This window comes from Macrotis lagotis, chromosome X (assembly GCF_037893015.1).
Source record: "Macrotis lagotis isolate mMagLag1 chromosome X, bilby.v1.9.chrom.fasta, whole genome shotgun sequence".
NCBI lineage: Eukaryota > Metazoa > Chordata > Mammalia > Peramelemorphia > Peramelidae > Macrotis > Macrotis lagotis.
In genome coordinates this window covers 11245963-11270675 of record NC_133666.1, presented here as the reverse complement: position 1 = coordinate 11270675, position 24713 = coordinate 11245963, and the positions used below count along the sequence as shown (strand labels likewise).

General features: G+C 45.2%; 1 protein-coding gene across 3 annotated transcripts in view; it reads left to right on the top strand.

Annotated features, from left to right (window-relative positions):
* FRMPD3 (FERM and PDZ domain containing 3) overlaps nt 1-18399 on the top strand; it is a 111651-nt gene extending 93252 nt beyond the window's left edge. For all 3 annotated transcript variants that reach the window (XM_074201801.1, XM_074201803.1, XM_074201802.1), the window contains exons 12-13: nt 9975-10796; nt 13732-18399. In XM_074201801.1, the coding sequence (XP_074057902.1) occupies nt 9975-10796; nt 13732-16664 (3755 nt within the window). In that variant the 3' untranslated portion in view covers nt 16665-18399. The remainder of the gene's footprint in view (nt 1-9974; nt 10797-13731) is intronic.
* The last annotated feature ends 6314 nt before the right edge of the window (nt 18400-24713 follow it).

The window sequence follows — 24713 nt, the reverse complement described above, 5'->3', positions numbered from 1 at the left end:
TCAAAACCTTGCATGCTTATCCATTCATTGTCTAATCCCCCTTTGCCAACCCCCACTTCCAATCACTAAGCATTCTGGGAAGAAAGAACAAAGTAGATTATATAAAAGCAGCTAGGTACTGCTTTCTTTCTCTCTCTCTTGCTCTCTCTCTCTCTCTCTCTCTCTCTCTCTCACACACACACACACACACACCCCCCTTACAAAGACAGTTCCAACAAAATATTAGATAATCAAAACCTTATTAATATATTCTAGTTGTAGGTCTCTTTTATTTCAATTTTAAAAGAATTTCCTTTCAACTTTCCCATTTTGCAGTAATTCATGAGAAATAACAGGGTAAGGAACAATGATGTAATAGAAAGAAAGCTGGTCTTGGAGAAAGTAAGGCTGGTGACTAAACCCAGAACCCCTTCACTCAAATCTAATCCATGTGCTGGTCATGGCATCACCTCCCTGATGTCATGGTCTTCTTTGAGAATGAAGGCCAAACATTAAAAGAAACTGGTGATATCCAAATACAACAAATTCTATTTCCCCCCAAGTCTCTGTATAATGAAGGCTTCCAAGTCCCAGCAGGAAGTCCATAGAAATAAAATGGTATTGATGTGTTTACTTCAAAGCCCAATCTTAGTCATAAAGAAGGAATTTTATCTTGTGCTATTTGTAATGTAGAACAGACAGAACTAAATTCAACCAGCATTTATTAATCACTTACAGTGTGCCAGATACTGAGGATCCAAAGATAAAAAAGCAAAGCAAAAACAAGACCCCCACTTACTTCCCACTGCTCACTCAAGTCTCACAACCAATTCTAGGACCTAAGAAGAGATAGCAATAATAGGGTGAGCTGGAATGCATGGCAGATACCTTCCTACATTTCCCATTGACCTCAGAATGTCCTTGCCTCATTTGCTGATTCCATGCCAAAAGTCTGGGTATCGGCTTTTGTTCACTAGAGTCAAAGCCAGGATTGGGACCAGCAATGTCAAGCAAAGAGCTCAGAGAATCATTGGATTGTTCAAGCTAGAAAGGGTCCCAGAGATCATTCAAACGAATTCAGTCTCTTCATCCACTTATACATCCACATATAACAAGAGGACAAGAGAAGTTTGAGTTTCATGATCATACAAGTAATTAGAGATAAAACCAGGACTCAGATCTATGCCCTTTCCATTCATTTAAATAAAATTCCAACAAAATGCTACACTAACTCAATAGGCCTTCTGGATCAAAGGGTTTTATCTTTAGATGAAAAACTTAAATCTGTAAAAAAAGAAGAACCAACATTTCTGTAGCACCTTACAATATACATTATGGTAGTGGTTACTCATATTACAAAGGAATGTTCACTCTACCCACAGTTCCCCCTTAAATAGTCATCATTCTTTTTTTGTTTGTTTTTGCAAGGCAATGGGGTTAAGTGACTTGCCCTAGGTCACACAGCTAGGTAATTATTAAATGTCTGAAGCTGGATTTGAACGCAAGTCCTTCTGACTCCAGGGCCAGTGCTCTATGTACTGCACCACCTAGCTGCCCCCTAGGGATCATTCTGGTACAAGTGTGTCAATCCACAGGCTACATATAACCCTCAAAAGCCATTTATGCAGCAATGTTACATTTTATTATTACACTCATTGGCAATATGGATTGTATTGTGGTCATAAATAAATATTAAATTCTATATGTGACCCTTAAAAAAGTTTTTGTTGGTTGTGGAGTGTGAACAAAGACAAAAGACTACTACCATTAATTAAAAAAACAAATGTCATCTTATTATAATTTTGCCATCTCTCATACTTTATTTTTCTTCCTTAAGGATATGATTTCTCTCTTATCACATTCAACTTAGGTCAGTGTGTACCATGGAAACAATGTAAAGACTAACAGACTGCCTTCTGGGGGGAGAGGGAAGCAAGATTAGGGGAGAAATGGTAAAATTCAAAAGAAATAAAATCTTTCTCAAAGTAAAAAAAAAGTTCCCGTTGGAAATTGTGGCCCAGAAGAGCTATAAAGCTAGTTGCCCATGTTTTTGTCTCCCCAATACTTAGAATCATGCGATCTCCGAATTGACTGGAGGAAATCTAGTCCAATCCTACATTGGAGGTAGAAATATCTTCTTTGTTTCTAGAATATGATGTGCCCCCAAATAGCTAGGGTCCAACACCTTAGATCACAGATATAGTACTGGAAAGTACCTCATGTTAAAAATGAGGAAACTGAGGCTCACTAGGATTAAGTTACTCACCCAAAGTCATATGGATAGTTAGCATCAGGGGTTGGATTTGAATCCAAGTTTTCTGATCATAGAATCAGTACTCTTTCCTCTGGTACCACAATGTCTACTGGAAGGAGTTTCTAATATATGGAAAGAACTTTGGGCTAGTCAACAAAACAGTTCTGGAATGTTAATAGAAGTAATTGAGAAAGTGTTATTTGATCTACCCAAAGGCAATTGATGTACAAACCTAAAGGAAGTCATCCATTATATAAAGACTCCTATTTGTCTTTAGGCATCTTTCCCATCTTTCTTACCATTCAAAGTAGTGAATACAAAAAAAAAAAAAAATTACTTAATAGTTAATGCCAGAGCAACTAGGTGGCGCTGTAGTGGATAGGGCAGTGGCCCTGGAACCAAAAAGGACCTGAAGTCAAATGTGGTCTCTAACACTTAGTAGTGGTGTGACTTTGGACAGGTCACTTAATCCTGATTGCCTCCAAAAAAAAAAAAAAAAAAAAGGTTGTCTTTGAGTGATTCAACATTGAGAATAAATAGTTAATAAATGCAGAAGATATATCATTACATTCTGCACAAGTGGCCTTAGGAACTTTCTGTTTAATTAGCCCTACCATGATTCTTAATTATGGTAGGCTGATGTATCTAGACTATTGTAAGCTCTGCCATCAAAATGCAATCTGTGAAAGGTTTCTCCCACACTGGCAAAGCTTCAGTATCCCAGACTGTGTCTGTTTTCTGGGGCCCAACCTAGAAAATTGGAGAGGCTCATGCCAGTAAGATCTTTACTTGGTAATATGAATTGTTTGACTTTTCCTGTAGATAGGGTTGGATGTCTCTCATTCTCCATATCCAATCTGCTAAGGCCTAACGATTTCACCTTTGCAACATCTCTTGGATACACCCCCTTCTCTCTTCATCACCTCATCCCTGGACTATTGTAATCACTGCTGGGGTGAGGGGTATGCCTACCACAAGTTCTCTTCCCCACTCCAATCCATTTTCCATTTTCCACTCAGCCACCAAAGTGATTTTCTTAAAGCACAAGTTTGGTCACATCACCTGCTACTCAGTAAACTCCAATGGCTCCCTGGCTCCCTATTGCCTCCAAGAGCAAATGCAGAATGTTCTTTTAGACATTCAAAGCCCTTCATCATCTAGCCTCTTTCTACATTTTCTGGCTTTTTATACCTCACTGTTTGATCCAGTGATCCTAGCTGTTTCACAAACAAGACCCTCAATTTCTCAATCAAGGGCATTCTCTCTGGCTATCTCTCATGCCTGGAATACTCTCCCTTCTCTGTTCCCACTATTGACCTCCCTGGTTTCCATTAAATCCCAACTGAAATCCTGCCTTCTATAGGAAACTTTTCCAATCTCTCTTCATTCCAATGTTTTCCCTTTTCAAATTATTTTCTATTTATCTTGTATATAGCTTGATTTGTGGATCTATATTTTGCATATTATCCTCCCCCTACCCCCCACCCCATTAGATTGTAAGCTCCTTGAGGGCAGGGACTATTTTTTGCCTCTTTTGTAATTAGCACAGTGCCTAATATATAGTAGGTGCTTGATAAATGTTTACTGAATCGAATTGGCCGTGGCAAGCCAAGAAACACCATTAAGTACAAAGTAGCCTTCCCCCGTTTCTGATTCTGTAGTGACGGTGGAAGAGGTTGCTTCGAATCACCCTATTTTTAGACATGTCTACAAGTATGAACTTAGCTGGTGGTCAAATGCTAGAAGAACTAATTCACGCAAGGTTTTACATTCTCCCAATAAATGAAATGAGAAGATAGACAGAAATGGCAGTGAAATGGAAGAATGGTTCATAGGTTCCCCTTACAGAGGCAAAGGCCATGAGAAACATTGTCATGGAACATTTGATTGTACCATATTGCAGTGTCCATGGTAAGTTTTTGTAAAAAGACCTGAAAATGATTCCATCTCATATTCAAATATTGGTTGCAGAGGTCCAGGAAGTAGTGCAATTAAGTCAATATAAACTTTGGTGTATAGATAACCCTGCCTCTTGCATATATTGGCTGAATGACTTTGGACATGTCACTTCACTACCCAGTGCCATAGGCAACTCTCTCTAAGACTGTAAGTGGTAGAAAAGGTGCCAAACTGGATTGGTTGGAGTTTCCCCATCCAACCTTTATGCCGATCATACCTTAATTTGATACTCAGTGATTCCTATACAAAGATTGGTATATGGGAATGCTGGGGAGGGTGTGTGTGTGTGTGTGTGTGTGTGTGTGTGTGTGTGTGAAAACATACCATAAGATATAATTCAGAAGTAAGGAATGAGAGAAGCATATGGAACACACAAAAGCTTTATGCCTATCTTTTTTTCTTTAAAAAAACCCTTTCCTTTGAGAAAAGAATTGGGAAGCTCCAAGACCTAACAAATATCAAATAACACAGTAAAAAAAGAAAATTCAAAAGAGAGTGATAATGTTTTCACAGATATGAAATGACTCATTATGAATGTGAGAGTCATTTCTATAGCAACTATCTTGTAACATGTTAGAAGGAAGGTCAAAATTAACCCCAAACTAGAACAAAGAATAAATATAGGGAAAATATGCAGGATTGTTCTGAAAGGACCCAAGATTTCCAAGAGAAACAGTCAACACAAACTTAGTTGAAAGTAAAAGCAGTGTCACTGAGGGAAGGTGGTTTGTGTTGGGAGAATTAACAGTTAAAAGTGAAGGTAGAAGTGAGAGCAATTTTATTTAAAGGACTAGTGAATGAGAAGGAAGTACACACTATCACATCCTTAGGACAGATCCACCAAGGAGGTCCTTGACTCTGGGGTAACTAGATTCTGGGATCTGCAAGTGCCATTTTCCAAGCCTGGCCTTGACTGCAGGAGAGCCTAGGCTGAGGGGCTGCCTCCTATTTATATTGTTCCAAGCCTGTCATCTAGGCATAGGTCATGGTAGACAACATAAGGACAAATGGTACCTGTTGCGTATTTTACTGGGTGATGGTTGTAAAAATTAGGGCATAACTTACTGTGAAGCCTTTTTTCTTTATGTAGCATTTGAACATGTTGGCAAATTGCCTCATGCCACTTTCTTGGTGGAAACAGTGAGATTTTTAACATGATATGGGTATACCAGTATCAACTACAAACTGACCTATATAGACAAATCATTGATGCCAAAAATAAGAAATGGATGAGAAACAGAGAGCAACAGTGATTATAGTACTTTCCTAAGTTGAATTCAAATAAATCAATGACCATAACAATGACACCAAGAGAGCCTAGAAATGACCTCAGTAGACAAACATGGATCTTCTTTTAGGAGATAAGCAGAGCAAGAACAACATTGGTTTAGAATACAAATTCATTTGCAAAATCTTACTGAGAAGGATGGTGGAAGATTATGAACACTCTCTGGTAGTGTGCTGGTAAAATATTTAACTACTGGTTTCTGGAAAAACCTTCACTTGACACACTTAACTTTAACCTGCATTAAATCTAACATTTTCTCCATCACTTTCTTAAGTCTAGACAGTCAATAATGAAAACAATAAATCAATAAAGCATTTGTTCATTTCTGAGCTGTAAATACGCCCATAGAAAATTTAACAATTGGCTCCAGAGCCAGGCTGAGCTGCCTGCAGTATACTCTTGTGAGAAGCAATAGAGGAAAAAACCAGTTTAATGAAAGATGGGTGAAAGATCCAACTAAGCAACATCTTGAGAGTATATGAGGATGAAGATAAAAGAACAACAAAGATAGGAAAGAGGAAAAGATCTGCAAAGGTTTTTTTAAATAATACTTTTCACCATCACAGACAGTTCAACTACCACATTAGGACTTTTAACATCACAGTCCTGGCTGTGCTGCATCAGGGAATGACAATGACTCTGAACAATGATGCCAAAAGGAACTGGATGAAAGCAAGTATGAATGGAGGTGGTTCATGCTGGAGATGACGCAATTTTGAGGATGTGGAAGAATAAGTTCTCAAAGTATCTGAAAAATAGAAAGGTACCAAAGGTGAACCTGAAGGGGGCATGGGGGAAGGCCATTGGCCTGTATTATTGACCTCTATGTACACTTTTCCATGTCTTTAAATTTCATATATGAATAATTTACTCCTCAAGAAAAGTGAACAGGTAGGTTTCCACAGATAACAGGTCACAGCAATCTACAGCTTTAGAATCCCACCAAAGGGGATAGAAAACAAAACATTTTCCCCTGTGTTCATTATTTGTGGACTATTAAAAAAAGCATTTGACTTAATAGGGCAAAATACCCTAAAACTCTCCCCCTGCAAGGTATTTCCCATGTGTATATCAACATTGTATAAAATTCCTTGAAAAAATGGAACAACAGAAAGACCTTTGTTCCACAATTCTCTGATTACTAATATTTAATGTGAGGCATAAAACCCAAAATCACATGCTCACCCAAATTGTTCCCCACTGGCATGGAAGAAGGCCTGTGCAGAGTCCAAATGAATAAAGGACTCTCTATGGGTGTTGTGGTCTTGCAGTTGCTCCTGTTTGGGACAACATTGTGCTGATTGTATCAGGCCCTGGAACACTCCATTGTCTCCTACCTATGATCCATAATCACTCAAGAGAGTTTAGCTTAACTATCCAAACAGGGGGAACCAAGTGGATGAAGGATACAATTGAATCAGCTACCTATATAGCTTGTGCACTGATACATAGAGCTTGGAGAGATGCTGCAAATGGACCCAGAACTGAACAAGCAAGGAGAGTGGAATGAATTGCTTTGGGGAAACAACACAACACCTTGAATGACCCTCGCCCAATTTCTCCTTGAAATAAAAGCCTATCTTTTTAGCACCCAGTATCCTGGTGAGTTCCTATGACTGTGAGTCATCAGGTGACATGTCTCCAAGGAACTAAAGCTGAGGATAATCCAAAGGGCAAAGGAGAGGCACATGGTGAAGACGGCAGATCGCAAACACATTGCAAACAAAGACTTAACCAGGGAAAGTAGCATAAGAGAGTCATCAAAGACTCCTATGACTGGGAGATGGGCTAGCCATACAGCAAGAGTGAAGGATAATCAATGAGTAGACCATGTTCTTTACTGGTGCCCATTCAATCTCAAAAGATCTAGAAGACAGCCATCAGAGTGTTGGGTAGAGGCCCAGGGATAGATTTAGGGAAGGACATGTATGAGAGTCCCATAGGATAGAGAGGCATGGAAGGATGGTGATCTGAATTGCTGGAAGGAATACCCCCATCAATGGGATCATAGCTCCATTGGGGTTGGGGGGAGCAGAAATGTTTTCATTTTTTTTTCTATTTTTCAAAGGAAATAGCTTGCTTATAGATTCAAAAAGTGTTAGAACTGGGGGACCTTAGAAGTCATCTGGTACAAACTCCCCTTCTCTCTTGGGAAGTCTGGGAAGGTTTTCTGTTGGAGATGGGATTTGGTGCTTCCTGAAATTCAAAAGTTTTTGAAAATGAGGATGGGGGAGAGAGGACTTTTTAAGCACAAAGTATAGCCTAGAAGGAGGTTTAGAGATGTACATGGAAAGAACTGCAGCACAGTGCAGTGGGCAGGGCAGTGTACTTGGTTCAAATCCCACCTCAGACACTTACTAACTGTATGACCTTGGACAAGTCACTTAACTTCTCTCTGATTCTCTTTCCTCATCCGTAAAATGAGGGTGCTGACATCCAAGGTCCCTTCCAACTCTAGAGCTATGATTCAGTAAAATGAATTGTGATGAATGGGCACAGGGCATCCCTCCTACAGAGGGACTCAGGGTGAGAGTACCTGGCAGGAGAAAGAGCTGTAACTCATTCATGTCAGTGAGTCACCGCACCCACTACTATGGCCATGATCACAACCACCAAGGCAACATAGGCAGGAGTAGTGGGGCTAGTCACCTAGCAGTAACATCCCCCTCCTCCTTTTTACTTATACTTCTCAGGCTACCTTTTTGAGACCTCTCTCCCCCCTTGGTTTCATCTTTCCTTTCTCATGACTACCATCTTTCTTTCATTTTGATCAGATTTCACCTGTATTCAAATGTTAAGGAAGGGAGGGAACAGTAGGCATGACACAATCCCATCTGCCTTACTGACAGACCTCACTTCTCTCTTCCTCTCTCTACAGGCCTCTATTTATACAAACATAGACACAGCAGATAACCTCACCACCTACTTTTATGTCCTGAGCTTCCTCCCTCCATGCCTCCAAACTTCTTGACCTCAAGGGATGAGATGCCATGGTTAAGTCCTCCCACCTAACCTTATTAATAGTAACAGCTCATGTTAAATCAGAAAGATTTATAAATATGAATGAGAAACTCCTATTTCTATACCTTTGGCAAAGCGTGTTTTCATGATACTAGCCATGCAAGTATTCCTCATTTTACAGATGAGGAAACTGAAAACAAAGCTACTTGCCCATGGCCATGTAGCTAGTATGTATCAGAACTGAGATTTGACCATAAGGCCAGAATTCTTTCTACTTCACTACCCTACTTCTCTCTTGAAAGTCTATGATCATATCTCTTGCTGACTTCATCATCCCAGATGCCATTATTGCTTTTTCACATTGTTTAATGGGTACAGTTCAGATATGGTTTCATCGTTATTGCTAACAAGAATAATTTGCTATCAAAATGTTGGCAGAACTGTTTCCATTCCTCATCTCTTTGTTATCCTCTTTCTAGATTCATCTGTCAATGCTCTTGAATTTATCTGGCTTATCTGGGTCTCGTGTTCAATGCTCCCAAATCTTGTTTTCTCTTCAATTTCTTGTGCTATTTTACAAACATAGTGTTTTACCTACGAGCTTGCACTCTAAACTTTGGCTACCATGTTATTCTACCTGTAAAAAAGGATTAAATGCTGATCGAGGGGTTATCTGGGTGCTTAGAGTCTCCTTTGCGACAACTGTTTAGCACGAGTTAAAAATTGTCAAGTTAATTATGTCCTAAGTCAATGCCTTCACTTTTTTCCCATTTCCCATTTTTCAAAATAAACAGTTTGCTTATAGAGTCTTAAAGTGTTAGAGTGGGAGAGGACCTTAGAAGTACCCTGCTATAACCCCTCTAATTATTTTTAAGATGAGGAAACTGAGGACCAGAGTAGTTAAAATTGACTTGCCCAGGGTCACAAAGCTAGTTAGTGGAATGATTTGTAGCTACTCTAATCTCTTACAGTATCCTGTCATGTTTATCCATGTTTGGTGTCAACTCTGACACCTTAACCCAAGTGCAAATCTCAGCCAATTGGGGTTTGTTCCTTGGAACTCCTTAAAACATCTCATTCTTTGAAAACTCTTCTGGGGTGAGGGGTAACAGCATGTGCTATTTCCACACTGTGTTCATGATTGATCAGATAGCTTTGCTTGACTTTAGGGACTCTAAAGAACATTTGGAGGTGGGGTAGGAAGGGCTAAGGAAAGGGAGTAGAAGAGAACTCGGCACTCTTCACAAGTTCTTTAGGTATATCCGTGTAGAAGAGGCCAGTTGTGCCTGCCTTTTCCTCATTTCAAGAGGCAACAGGCATAGCAGCAGTTCCTCTGGATGGCCACCACCCAGGATTCCTGAACTGGCACAGCTCACTTGCTTCAGTCAGAGGGCCCTCTCCTTTGGGACTCTTCAACCTATAGACGGATGGCTCAGAGCAAGGTGCTGATGATGCTAAGGGGACATAGAACAGCCTTGCTCAGCAGCAATCCTGGGTGCTTGGTCTGACCCTTCCGTTCTTTTTCTGGTTTAGATTACATGCAAAATGCCCACCACCCTGTCACTGGGGGCCACCTGGGGAAGAAGGAGAGTAGTTTTATGGGCGGCATGGTCTCCAGTCCTGGGAAGCCGTGCTCACAGGGCCCCCCAACTGCCAACTCAGAGCTTGTCAGTTTCTGCTACCTCCACATGCGGGAGCAGAGGAAGGCGAGGGAGAACCAGACAGACATCAATGAGAATGTAATCTTCTTTGAGGAGACCAGACCCAGAACCAAGTCGGATCCAACATCCAAAAGCTCTGGCCAGGGTTATAGTGAGGCTGCCAACGACTACGATACCACCAGGCTGGTCCAGGTTCCCTGTACCAGCAGAGCCCGGGCCTATACCATAGATAATACCCTTGGGGCTGAGGCCCTAAATTTCTACTGTGATTCTTGCAAAGCCAAACTCAAGAATCAGCTGGGTTCCCGGAAGAGCAGGAGGCCTGGGACCTCCTGTGACAATATGGTGGATCTCATGTCCCTCCCTCTCCCTGGAAGTGAGGAAGAGGAAGAGGAGGAAGATGAGAGCACTTCCCTGCTGCCTGCCATTGCCGCCCCACCCCCTGGGTTCCGGGACAACAGTTCTGATGAGGATGATCCCAAGCGTCGTGTGGCCCAAAGCCAGGAGCAAGGTCGACCCTTGTGTGGAATCTTATACGATGAAATCCCAGTGACTCTGATTGACAGCGTGCAGACTCGAACCGTCCGAGACCATGCTCAAGAGCTAGACGATGCCCTGGTGTCCACCTTGCAAGCGTTGGAAGCTCTCGCAGCAGCGGAGGACTGTCCGCATCCCCCACCCCCACAGACAGCAGGTAATGAACTGTCCCTCTCTCCCTCTCTCTTTCTCTCGCCTTCTCTCCCTTCTCTCTAGGCCCCATCCCAACAGTGGGACCACTGTTCCTTGGATTCAGTGTAACCAGAGAGACTCCCCAACTGGGTATTTGTGTGATGGCCAGGGCCAGAAGTGGCCCAGGTGAGAAGCAGTGTTTCTGAGGCAGTGACCTAGCTAGAGCTCTCCCTGGCTCATCCATTCCCCTAGAAATATCCCTGACATTGATCTTGATAATAACAGTTAATAAAGATGGCACTCGAGCAAGGATTTGCAAAGTGCTTACAGGAAAAAAAAAAGAGCTGGAATGTATTGGGGGCTTTAAGGTTCAATAAATGCTTTAAACTTATTATCTCATGTGATACTCACAACAACCCTGGGAGGCGAGTGCTCTTGTCATTGCCATTTGACATACGAGGAAAGTGAGGCAAACAAAAGGGTAAATGACTAGCCCACAGTCACACAGCTAGTATCTATGGTCACATTTGAACTCGGGTCTTCTCAACTCCAGATCCTGTACCCCCTAATCACTATCTAATCACCATGTTTGGTCCTTAGATCCAAGGGAGTCAAGAGAAGGGGGGCCACCATGCGAGTGGAAGAGATTAGGTAGCACCAAATTGATTAAGGGTAGGGGAGTAAAAGGCCATCAGTAACGGGGATGAAGGAATTCCCCACTCCCATTTGCAGCAAATATTCAGGTATGCACTCAAACCCATGTAGAGAGCCCAGCAGTATGGTCTGGGAAGTGAATTTAGAGTCAGCGAGCCCGGCTTTCCTTCCCTGTTCTGCTGCTTATTGGCTGTACGATCCTGAGCAAGATTCTCTGGGGCTCAGTTTCTTCCTCTATGGACTCAATGACCTCTAAGGTCCCTTCCAGCTAAATTTAGGGTCCTGTGTATGACTCTGGATGAGCTGCTCACTCTCTGTAAACCTGTTTCCTCCTTTGTAAAATGAGAATACTGAAGTAGATACTGGCTCAAGAACAAGGCACCTGTCCATTCCCACTCAAGTCCCTGTATTTTAATACAGAGAAAGAATACAGAATCATGGAAAGAGAATTAAATCTGGACTCAGAGGGTCTGACTTTGAATCTTAGAGACTCTCCTACTTACTTTCTATGACTTTGGGCAAATCCCTTCCCCTCTCTGGGTCTCAGTTTCCTGATCTGTAAAATGAGGAAGTTGAACGAGAGGAACCCTACCAGTTCTAAATTCTATAAAAATATAGACACACACATAAAGACATACGCATGTGTATATATAAAAAATGAGGAAAAAAAATTAAGAATGAGCAAATAAAATGATAGGAGAAAAGGTACAAGGAGACAAGATGGGAGATGAAGGTTGACGACGGGGGGTGGTGTTGGTAGAGAGAACAGGAATTACGGGCAAACAGCAGAAAGTGGTAGAAGGGTGACTGGACAAAGACCATCATCTGATAGTCTGTCTCCAGTTAGTCCTGTACCCTAGAAATGCTTCTCAATAGAACAACAGCAGTAATAATTACTAGCAAATAGACTAGGGTGAGGCCTGCAAAGCACTCTACATCCATTATTTTGGTGGATTCAAGGGAGTCAAGACAGCTAACACGATAAGTAGAGACTGCAGAGGAAAGAGGACTTCTGACCTCGCCCCCACAGCTTCCCCTTTTCAACTCCAAAGGACCTGGCACTGTGTCCCCAGGGCATGTCCCCTTCTCAGATTGGCTAAAGCTGGCACTGGCTGAACCTCAGGGATAAAGCCTTAGAGATGGCCTCTAGGTAGTCAGTTAACAGACCCGTCTCAAGGGGCAAGGTCTTCAGGCTGCAGTCTACTGGGGTGGCCGAACTCAACTAAGTGTCAGTGGCCCTCTTCGGGATAATTACCATAAAAGATGCCCAGCTATTGAGTCCTAAAGAATGTGTGAATTGGCGTACTGGTTTGTATATAGCTGGCACTGTATAAAATGTATAAAATCAAAAAGTCCACTCTCCTCTCTACTCCCACCCCCACCCCCACCCCTACCCCACCCCTGGCTGCTTCCTTCCCATTTCCTACTTCTCCCCCCCCTCCCCCCCTGCATTCCTGCTTCATTTCCTTCATGGCTCCTGATTTACCCTTGTTCTCTTTTCTCCCAAGAAGACATCGTACCATAGCACAATGGAAAGACCAGTGGCCTTGGAGTCAGACCTGGATTCTACACTAATTCAACAGAAAGTGATCCCAAACATTAGGCCTGTGAGATAATAAGACTTAGATTCGGAAGGAAACCTAAGAACTTCTGTCATTTTGCAGAGAGGGTGGTATGGCTTAGTGGACTTGTAGTCAGAAATACCCGAGTTTGAAACCTACTTCAGATACTTAATTCTCATCACTTCTCTCGGGCTCTTTCCTTATCAGGGAATGATAGTAGCAATTGCCTCAATTATTATGAGAAGGGCAACATAAATATGAGTTGATATTAATATAGATGAGAAATCCGAGGGACAGTACAGAGAAGGGACTTGCCCAGGGTCACACTGGAGATAAACAGAAGAGCTAGGATGCAAACTTGGGTCTTCTGACTCCAAAGCCAATGCTCTTTCCAGTGTACTGCCCTGTCTTCCACATTTATTATGTGCCCATTGTGTACACACAATCTTTGGCCTCAAGTTGCTTCTCATTGCGTGGGGGAGGATAGTTGGGCAAACTATCTTTTCCAAAGATAATTCCTGTCTAGTTCCAGCTCGTCCATTAACTAGAAGTCACTTAACTTCATTGGGCCTCAGTTTTCCCATCTGTAAAATGAAATTGGACTCTCTGAACTCTCTTGTCCCTCCAAGTCCAACATTCTTTGCTTCTATATTGGTTTTGCCCAACCTTGAAAAACTGTTGGTTGGGCTTTGCCTAGACCAGCCCTACTTAACCTCTCTACCCCTCCCTCCCTTGTTTGTCCAGGTCTGATTGTGCTGGCTACCATCACCCCTGAGTCATCTCTGGACTCTGGCCATGAGACCAATTCATCCGAGCTGACAGACATGTCTGAGATGGTATCCGCCATGAAGCAACGTCAGAATGCTACCTATTTCCTGGCCCAGCACATCAACAAGGAGAGCCTCATGGCCCGCAAGGACCTACCTTTTCGGATCCCAAGCTGTGCAACGCAAGCTGTTCTTACATCCCCATACCCTCTGGGGCGCCAGGAGGCTGGTCCTGTGGCAGCAGTGGCAGCGGCTCGAAAAGCAGCCCTCCCTGGCCAAGGCTCTGGCCCCACAGGTGGCAGGAGAAGATTGGAGCCGGCTGAAGCCCAGACACACCGTGAGCTCCCCCCAGCCCTGGCAATGCACCCAGCCCTGGCCTCTCAGCTCAGCAGTGAGCCACGGAGCCAGGGCCTGATACCCTGGGGAGCAGAAGGCAAAGATCTTGATCACCCTAAGGCTGCCCTGGAGATGTCTCTGAGGAGCTCCCCCTCGGCTCTAAGTGGAGATAAGGGAGCAGAGCTGAGGGAGAATGTGCCCACGGAAGTAAGGCTGAGTCCCAAGCTGATCTTGGACTCCAAGGGCAGTGTAACTCCAACCATCCTCTCAGCAGCCTTGCAGCAAGTGGTCCAGAATAAGGCCTTGGCCTCCCCAGGGGCAGCCCTGGACAGCACCCCGAGGGGAGAGAGGAAGCAGGGACCCAGTGCGGGCAGTGGTGGCATCTGTAAGAATCTCACAGCCAAGGGGAGCCCCAGTTCTGCTGAAGTTGCATTCAGTTATCAGCAGCAGCTGCAGCAGCAGCGGAGTAGGGGACAGTTTAGCCCAGAGGCGTCACCCAGAGCCAAGGCCCCTTCTAGGGTCCAGGCTGACCCCTTGCGCTTCTCTCTCATAGAGGAGGACAAGCTCACTACTCAGGGCTTCCCTGCCAAAAGCTACCTCCCAAGAAAGGTCCAGGAGCCCCTCAGGAAGCAGGTCAGTGGAGAGGCGGGGAGCAGGGAAGGGTCTGAGGGAGTCAGCTCAATATCTAGGAAGCAGGGGTTTGCCCCGGGTCCAGGGGAAAGAGGGCAGACTGAAAACAGTCGACTGGAAGATGGTGGCCAAGGCCCCCGAGCCAGCCACCCTGGCACCTTCCAGAGCTCCAGTGGTCAGCCCAGAGGTCCGAGCTCATTGGGGCTCTGGGCTAGTGGCCGGCAGGCAAGCACGATGCCCTCCAGGAAACCTGACAAGGCCCCGGACGGGGCTCAGTCCGAGCCCAACGGGCCAACCAAGCCTAAGTCTTTGAAGGCTCCCTTCCGCCTGAGGAATCTCTTCTCTGCCACCTTCCCATCCTTGATGAAGAAGGAGACAGACGAACGGCAGGCCCAGCTACAGAAGGTAAAACAGTATGAGCTGGAATTCCTGGAAGAGCTCCTGAAGCCCCAGAGCAAGGGGGACCTCCCTGCCCCGGAGTATCTGCATCCCTCAGGGCTCAGCCGCTGTAGCTGCCAGCTGCGGAGCAGCCCTGTCCAGCAGGTGCCTGGCATCTCCCGGGAGCAGCGACGCAGCTGCGACTGTAAGCGGATTTGCCGAGGAGGGAGACCTCAAGCAGCCCAGCTCCCCACTCCCGAGCTGCTCCGGGGCAGAGAGAGAACCAGAGCCCTCCCCCTTCCGAAGCGCCCAGAGGCCCCCTCAGCTTGGAGCTTCAGTAGCCCCGCCAAGAGCTGCCGAGTTCGCTCCACCAGCCTGGAGTCCCAGGAATGCCGATCAGAGCCCGAGAGTGGTGTGTCATGCCTGGCCACCTGTGCTTCTAGGGGGGAGTGCATGGCAGCCCCACACTATAGGAAACTAATGCGCCGCTATAGTGTCAGTGAGCTGGACAAGAGTGACCAGGCCTCTCTGACCTCTGACATCTACCAGCACCCGCCCCTAGGGCAGCTGCCTAAGGAGGCAGATGCTGGCTTTCCCCAAAGTGTGGGTTTCAAGGGCAAGCCCCATGAGCCGATGTCCCTGGGGGACCCCTTTTATGTCCAAGTCACTCCTGAGGCCAAAGGCCCCAAAGCAACAGCCACATTTTCCCTTCCAGAAGAGGTGTATCCTGGCCCAGCTGATCTGGAGGAGGATGGCGAAGGGGACAAGTGCTGCTCCATCCGCTACTGCTTCTATTACCGCAAGTGTGACATGGCTGATGATGGAAGTGACGGCAAGGATGAGCTCTCCTACTCGATCCCCATGCAGTTCCTGCCCGGGATGAAATTGGACGACCAGGTGGTGCCTGTGGTGAGCCATACCCTCCAGGTGTTGGATGCTACCACCTGCAGTAGCAGCCCTGAAGACAACCAGACCCAAGAGATTGACCTGAGGATCTCCACCTTTGAGGGGAGCCTAGCTAAGATCACAGCCTTGCAGGGCCACGTCTATGCCCTGCCTGATGGCTTCCTGGCTGTGCAACTGGACACCAACGAGCTGCTGGCAGTCCTCCGGCAATGTGTGGTGAACCCTGAGGTCCGGGCCTCCAAGCCCCACACCTCCCAGCTTTCCCAGTACAAGCAGGAGCTGGCCCTCAAGTTCAAGGAGCTGCGGGCCTCCTGCCGCCGAGTGGCGGCAGTGGATAAGAGCCCCACACACATGCTGGCCGCCATCACAGGCAGTTTCCAGGTGCTAAGTGGCCTCATTGAGACCTTTGTGCGGCTGGTGTATATCGTTCGCTCAGAGGCCCAACGTCAGGAGCTGCTGGTCAAAGTGGAAGAGGTTGTGAAGAACTACACCTTCCTGTTGCGAGCTGCCGAAGAGTCCACAGCCCGGACCCTGAACCAGCAACAGATGGCAGTAGCGCCAGTGGGGGCCACAGGACCAGTGTCGGAGCGCCCGCCAGTGACATCGGCGACTGTTATGAGCACATTCACGCGCTCCTTGAAGACCCTGATCAACAAGTAAACCTTGATTTCCCTCCCTGCTCTTGCCCTGCCCCTCCCCACCCCACCCCACCATGCCACCTCCTGAGCTGATGGCTGACCTCTGAGCAGCCTTGGTGCAGTACACGGTTCAGTGTCTGCCAGGCCAGACAGAGCTGAGAGGCTTTTCATGTCACGGAAGCAGATCGAATTCCCATCTTGGTCAAGGCTTTTCCAGGCAGCTGCTGCCTAGGTGCCCTCTTCCCCCTTGCCCTGCCACATATACACCTGCCCCGACTCTCCAGCCAACCCTTATCAGTGAGGTCATGCTTTGAGAGGTGATACCCATCTCACTTCCTGTCCTTTCTTTAAGCCTAATGGGGCCTTATCCTATGGAAAAGTGGGCTGGCTCCTGACTTCCAGGCACCCCACAAATAAGTGCCCCACACCTCCCCCCTGAGAACAACCCAGAGTCAAGGCACCTATAACTGCCATGGGGGATAGGAGCAGTGTGCCACCAAGCTAGGCCCCAAGCAAGCTGGGCACCCAAGCTATCATGTGGGAAGACCGATGGGAACCACCTCCTAAGGTCATCGAGTCTCAGTGCCCAATCTAGCCAGACCCCCCGCCCTGAAGTGGCAATGGGGCCCTTGGCTAGTTGGTGCCTGCTTGCCCACGAGCCAGAAGCTGAGCTGCCGGCTAGCAGCCGGAAGGAGCCCTTCTGCCTTGGACCCAACAAGGGTGCCCAGCCCCCTGATGTAGACCTGCATGCCGCCTGGTGACCGGCTGGCCGGGCAGGGCAACTCCCAGGCCCTTAGTGAGCTAACAGCTATCAATCTACTCCCTTACTCTGGCCAAGGCACCTGGTTTTATGTCTGAATTCTCAGAGCTCCTTTCTCAATCCCCACAGAAGGGCCAACTACTCCCATTGGCTGAGATAACATCTCTCAACAGCTCCTTCAGACAAGAGTGCCCATTGGATTTAACTGGGAATGGGGGACCCAGGGGAGGGGGGGTAAATTTTTTTTAGCTCCCAGGCATTAGCATGAGAGCTCCTGAGGAACTGAGAGCCTTATCTGGTGCATCCCTGCACCTCCCTCTCTCCAGGAAAACCTGGAGCAGACTTGACACTGTTCCAAATCCTCCCCTCCACTATACTTCCTGGATTCCTAGCCCTTTAGGAGTGGAACCCCAAAGTCCCCATGTCTCCCTACCACTGTAGGGATGAAACAGAGTGGCTTTATCCTCCTGCATAGATCAATTACTGTCCACCCATCCATCACCATTGTCCACTTTTTTTTAGGATTATTCTAAAAGCCCACAGAAAAGCTCCCATTGTTCCATAACTTTTCTAGAATGTACACTGTGCTTTAAATCGATCCCCAATGCCCCAGTGCAATAAAATTCCCTGGGTGGTGAATATTTCTGGCAAAGGTCAAGAGGGTCAAATTCTGTGGAAGAAGACCCCCTTGCTCCTTACCTGACCCCCAAGACCAAGTAGCCAAATGGATCAGAGGAAGCTTGCCAGCAGGGGCAGATTTCCCCTGTGACCAGAGAATGTGGGGGAGCTGCCCTGCGTGGTCTCTGGTCTCTCCTCTTTCCCATATTTTCATAGCCACAGATTCCCCATTTGAATCCTTCTTTCACATCTTCCCTCTTCTGTGCCTGTCACATTCCAGGTTCTCCCATCATCTGCCTCTCATCCTCATAGAGGAACCATTTTTTAATGTCTGTATATAGTATATATACAAATCAGATATATACATTATATATGCAATGTGTCTTGTTTTACAAATAAGAAAGAAAGATTAAATCTATTCATCTTAATATCCTAATCGACTCTGAGTGTGACTTTTTTGTGGGGATGTAAATGTGACAGTCAGTGGCTTGCTTGTTGGTGAGGGCAGCCCTATTTTTCAGTTCCATGATCAGTCGCTGTCCCAGGTCCTTGCCTCTCCTCAGAGTGGTTCATTTGGGAGGGGAGAAGGGAGTGACCAGGATGGTGAAGGAGCCATTGAATTCAATACAATAAACATAATGAAATGCCCACTTCATACCAGGCTCTGAAGATACAATGAAGAAAAACAAGAAACTTAGATGTCCAATGGGAGACGGCACACAGACAAATAAAATCCTGATGATCGCTAGCATTTATATAGGGCTTTAAGGTTTCCAACGTGCTTTACGTGTATTATCTCATAAAAGCTTCACTGCTAGTGACTTAGGGTCACCTAGCAAGTAACCTTCTAAAACAAGACTCGAACTCAGGTCTTCTTGACTCTAAGATCAGCACGCTATCCACTCTGTCACCTAAAAGAGACTGTAGTACAGAATAGGATGTAGCAAGTGCATCCCAAAACAACCTAAATCACAGTGGTACAGCTCTCATTCTTAAGAACCTTGTTCTTATGCCAAGCTTAAATCTGCCTCTTTGCCAAAAGCCAGATTTGGTAAGTGAACAGCTGCCTAGACAGATGGTGTCAGGGGGCATGATTTTGATTTCTAGACCCAGAGCATCTGGTTCTGTTTCAAACTAGAAGGAAGTCTTCCAGTGGAGTGATCCAGGGAACTGTACTTTAAAATAAACAAACAAACAGCATTTTTTTTTATAATAAATGTCTCATATAAAGAGCATAAACTTTGGAAGAAAAGTGGGGTCAACTCTACTAAGATGAAATTGAAGAGTGATGACCATAAAGTCTACATGTGTTCAGAACATCAACTCACAAGAACAAGACAGTGGGAGAGGTATGGCTGGACTCTGAAAAAGACCTAGGGGTGCTAGTGAACCGCCAGCTCAAGAGTCAACAGTGTAATGTAGCCACCAAAAGGAGAAGAAGCTCTTAGACTGCATTAAGGGAGGTGTAGTATCCGAGACTAAGCCTAGATAGTCCAGTATCGTCTCCAGTATTGGGGCTATCTTTGAGGAGTGGTGTGGAGCATCGAGGGAAGGACAGCCAGGAGGGTGAGGGGGCTTAAGCTCATCCCATCTGAGTGTAGAGAATACTCTGAAGTGATTTTCCCGACCCCAACTGTGGGTGCCCAGAGAGTGCTTGCTACATCTTCTTTCAGGGTTCTAGGAGATTCTGAGGGGCTGGGGGTGGTGTCTACATAATCATGTAGCCTTAGGAGTCCCTCACAGTGTGCATCCTACCCCCCATTATCTTTTGATTTCATTTCACCTGACTTTGCATTTAGAAATGAATATTAGGGACAGCTAGGTGGGGCAGTGGATAGAGCACCGGCCCTGGAGTCAGGAGGACCTGAGTTCAAATCCGGCCTAGCTGTGTGGCCTTGGGCAAACCACTTAACCCCACTGCCTTGCCAAAAAAATGAATATTAATTGTGGTAATGAAATTGGTAACTTATTTACCTCTACTCCCTCCTTCCCCATCCAAAAAAAAGTTTATGACATATTATCCCACCAGTACATTCAGGGCCCGGGAAAAAGTCGACTTGAAGCTGAAAGCACACATATAGCAAAGGAGGCAAATCACAGTTAGGGTTACTAGGTGGAGATGCAGTAGATAGGGTTAGAGATCAGAAGACCAATGTTTGTTAGTTAAAATTCATCTCAGACACTTAGTACCAGTGTGACTCTGGGCAAGTCACTTCATCCTCTTTGCCTCAGTTTCCTCATCTGTACCATGAGCTGGAGAAGGAAATGCAAAACCACTCCAGTGTCTCTGCCAAGAAAACCCCAAATGGGGCTACAAAGTGTTGGATATATTGAAAAACAATGGAACTTTGGAAGTGCCCCTGAGGTCTGCTGTAGCTTGTTTGCTGGGCTTCTTGTAGAGCCTTGAATCCACCTGTCCTCATCACATCTTCTATCCCACTGAAGACACCACTGTCCCAGGGATGCTATAGGACACAGATGAAAAGTGTAATTCCTTCAGTGCTCTGAAAGTTCAAAAGGAGGGAGAAAGATACTGATGCAACGACACCTTACTCCCACAACCCCCACCCCCGAGTGATTCTTTCTCAGGGACTTGGTGAGTGGTTTCCACTGTTAAGTTGCTAGATTCCTTAACCTCTGTGTTGTAAACAATCTAGCTGTTTTGCACAGGACCCATGCTGTGAACCAAATTTCCTCCAGGAATCTGAGTAACTTCTGAAGTACACCACTGCAGTTCAGCCAAAGGCTTTCAGAGACAACAAAAGTGATCAAGGACTTGTCACACTTAGTCCAAACCCTGTGGCTCTCTCCCCACTTAGCTCTGTACCTCTGGCTGATTGATGACTCTCACCCAACAAAGGGATCAGGCCAGAGCATCTGGTCACTTACTTTAAACTATTAGATGAATTGACTCGATTTACACACTCCTCCAAGTTTGAATATTTGCTGCCCTCACAAATCCACTGGAGTGTGCTTGGCAAAGGCCAAAGTTCAAACGTCAGTATTGATTGGAGGGGGTACTATATTATCCTTTGTGAATCCCATCTATGGGGCTTGTGCTAAAGAGTCTGGGAAAGGCTATGGACTTCAGTAAGTCATCAAATTCAATAATTAATAATCTCCTATACTCCAAATACAGTAATTCAACTTCACAAGCATCATTTTACAGTGCCCTAATAGGTCTTAAAATGAAAACCATGCCTCCCTATTCTGAGGGAAAGCCTGATCCCTTACAGAGTTCTTTGAACATGTAAGAATCTGTCCACAGGGATTAGGAACTTGGGGTTCACTACAAACCACTCCACCTTTAAGTGAAATATCAAACTGACATGTAGCAATACTAGCCTACTGGCTAGAGATAGGCTGGGAACTTCGGCCTTTCTCTCTCCCATCAAAGGGTTCCTCTACTCTACACTCAGCCAGAGTCCAAAGGCTACAGCAAAACCAGTAGCAGGTCTGTGGGAACTAGGAATCATTTCAGTAAGAAACCAAACTTTGTGAAATCTCCTCCACGCTTCCCTTAGCACATAAGACCATCCAACTGGGGTCTGGATAAAATGCCAGATGTCCCTTTCTATGCAGGGAACACCAAAACGGCTCCATATATCCCTGTCACATCAGCGATACCCTTTGGACAGCCAGGTAAGATTCCTTTGGGTCTCTATACCAAAGGGCACTCCAGTAGACTTCGAACCCCAAAAGCACAATACAAATGGAATTTAGAATACACCCCCATAGAAAAAGAAAAGTAAAACACTCAGAAGCCCACAGGGTTTCTCAGAGAGTATTAAACAAATACTTGGGATTTCTTCCTCGAAGTTTCTATGTCAACCAGGTAGCCCTTATCCTTTGTACCTACAGTCTGCCAACAAGAATTCATTAAGTACCTTCGGGATGAAAAGAAAGGCAAAATTCTAGACTTGTCCTCAAAGATCACCCATACTAGGGAAGGCACCAGTGCCTAGAGAACTGGGATTTGAGCTGAATTTAAAGGAAGCCAGGGAAACTGGGAAGTGGAAATGAGGAGGAAGAAGGGCATTCGAGGCACAGAGGACAGCCTGGGAGATGGGAAATGAAGTGATATATATATATATATATATATATATATATATATATATATATATATATATATATATATATCTGGAAAGGTCAGGAGACCAGTGACACTGGATCACAGAGTATGGAGGGAAAGAATTGGAAAGTGGACAGATTATGTAGGTCTTGAAAAGTCAAAAAGAGGATTTCTGTTTGATTTTGGAAGTAATGGGAAGCTTAGGGGGAGTACATGTGGCAAAAGGAGAACTCAGTTCCTAATTGTTGGACATCTCTTTTTCCTCCTTTGTGATGTTCTATAAGGATGTGGGAGGGGGGCATCTTCTATGAAGACTTGCTAAAGTTATTAAGGATGCGATAATTCCTGGAGAAGAGAGGATTATGGGGTGGGGTGGGGGGAGTAGAGGGACCAACTAATAATTATTGAAGGTCTATCACATGGAAAAGAGATAGCCCCCCAAGGGCGAGGAATAATGGGGCAGAAGGGACTTAGGGGCAGATAAAGACTTGACATTGAGGGGAAAATGTCCCAAACCTTCTGTGCTGATCCAAAGTAGAATGGGCTGCCTCAGAGGCCAGAGGATGGAGTGGGGGGGGGGGTGAGGTTTTTCATTGGAGTCTCTCAAGCAAAGGCATAATGATCTTTAGATATGTTGTAGAGGGAATTTCTCCCCAGACTAGATGACTTCCAGAGCATCTTCTGGCTAGGCAGTTCCAAGTATGTCAAACCCAATACCATTGTGGTCAGTTCAGGGTAGAACACGGTGGGCCTATGAACTCCCTCAGAACGCACACTTAGAGCACAGTTACCACAATGGTCAGGTGGGAGATGCCACTGATTCACGCTGAGCTAGTGGGTTCTGCATGTTTCAATAACTATTCCCTGGTCAGGGGGTCCTTCCTATGGGGCTATAATGCCTCCCCACCCCCACCCACAGTAGCAGAAGTTATTCTTGGATCTGTTTCTATCAGCGCCCTCTTCATTCCTATCTTCCCCTGAAAGTGACATTCATCAACTTGCCTGATTTACACCAGCTAAAGGCTCGGGACACAGGAAGGGATGGGAATGTGATTGGACCCCTGGGACAACCAAACCTTCTCAGTTCACACTGAAGACACATTGAGGAAATGATGAAGGCAACCCATTTCACTTGTGAGAAATCAAAAAAGAAAATTCCCATGGATGCCTCCTGCAAAACTTTGACTTCCTGCTGCCAATATTGGCATTGACCAGGTGCCCCCAAGTGGTCATTATCAGCCTTTACATTTCTGGAGTGTTTTCTTTCTAAATTTCTATTTGTTTTATATCACCTTGATTTCCAAATATTCCATCCCTGTCCCCTTCCCATTGAGTGATTTTTTTAGAAAAAAAATAAAAAGGTGCCAAAAGATTGGCACAACTGAACACACATAAACCAAGTTTGACAGTCAATTTATACACATCCATAGTTCCCCACCTTTATGAGGAAGGGAAGGATAGAAAGTGCTTTCAAAACACCTTGACAGACACGCCTTTAATTAATTTTCCAGCAACACTTCGAGTTAAGACTGGCAGATATCAGGACTCCTTACGTCATCTGACAAATGAGATCCCAGAGGGGAAGTTATAGTCCCAGGGTTACTTGGCTATTAGTGGTAGAACCTGGATCCAAGCCCAGGATCTATTTCCAGGATCTATTCACCATACCACACTGCTCCCTTTTATTTGACAGTTGAAATAATGCCATCTATGTTCCATCCTTGCGGGTAGCAGCATACTTCAATGATGTATATCATGAGACATTGATGAGTATCATCATGGGCCAGGAGAAAAGGAGAGGATGCTAGCAAAAACAGAGCCAAGAGATGTTTGGAGTGCTTAGTGGGATGTTCCCCTCCATAAGGTTAAAGGGGGAAAGTGGCCTGCCTGTGAAGCAGCCAGGGATGTCCAAAAGAACTCAGTCAAACTACGAGTTTCTCTTCTCTTTGTCCTAGCCTTCCTGAAAGGAATGTGGAGTTGGGCTTCACTCTAGGCAGAGATAGAAATGATCAAAGAATGAAGTGGACCAGTCAAATGTGAAGAGCAAAGACTATAACAAGTGATCAGTCTAAGGACTACACTGATAATCCCTAAAAGGTTAAAACCCTAGGGAAAGACCCCTAGCAGTCAGACCATGATTCTACACTGAATTTGAAGCAACAGGTCCAGGATTTGAATCTCGGCTCTCTTACTTACAACTATTTGACCATAAGCAAGTTCCAATCTGCTCTGAGCCTTAGTTTCCTCCCCTGAACTGAAAGAATTAGACAAGATGATAGATTTTCATTTCTCATTTTCTACATTGTCTTTTTGTATCTATCCTGTTGTGAGTTTCCATCAGCTTGATAGATTGGTATAGTAGGAAGGACAGTGGACCTGGAGTTGGGAGGATCTGGGTTCAATTCCCATCCTCAACACTTACTAGCTGTACAACTCTGGACAAGCTCCTACATTCAACTGGTTTTGTTGCTGTTCATCTTTCCTTTTAGAAGACCAATGACATAATAAAATGTCATTATTGACTTCAAAGTGAACTGGATTTAAATGAAGCAGTCGGGCAACGTCTTTGGTCCTACTCTCTTCTCCATAATCACCAGAGTCCAGTGGCAAGACAGAAGTCA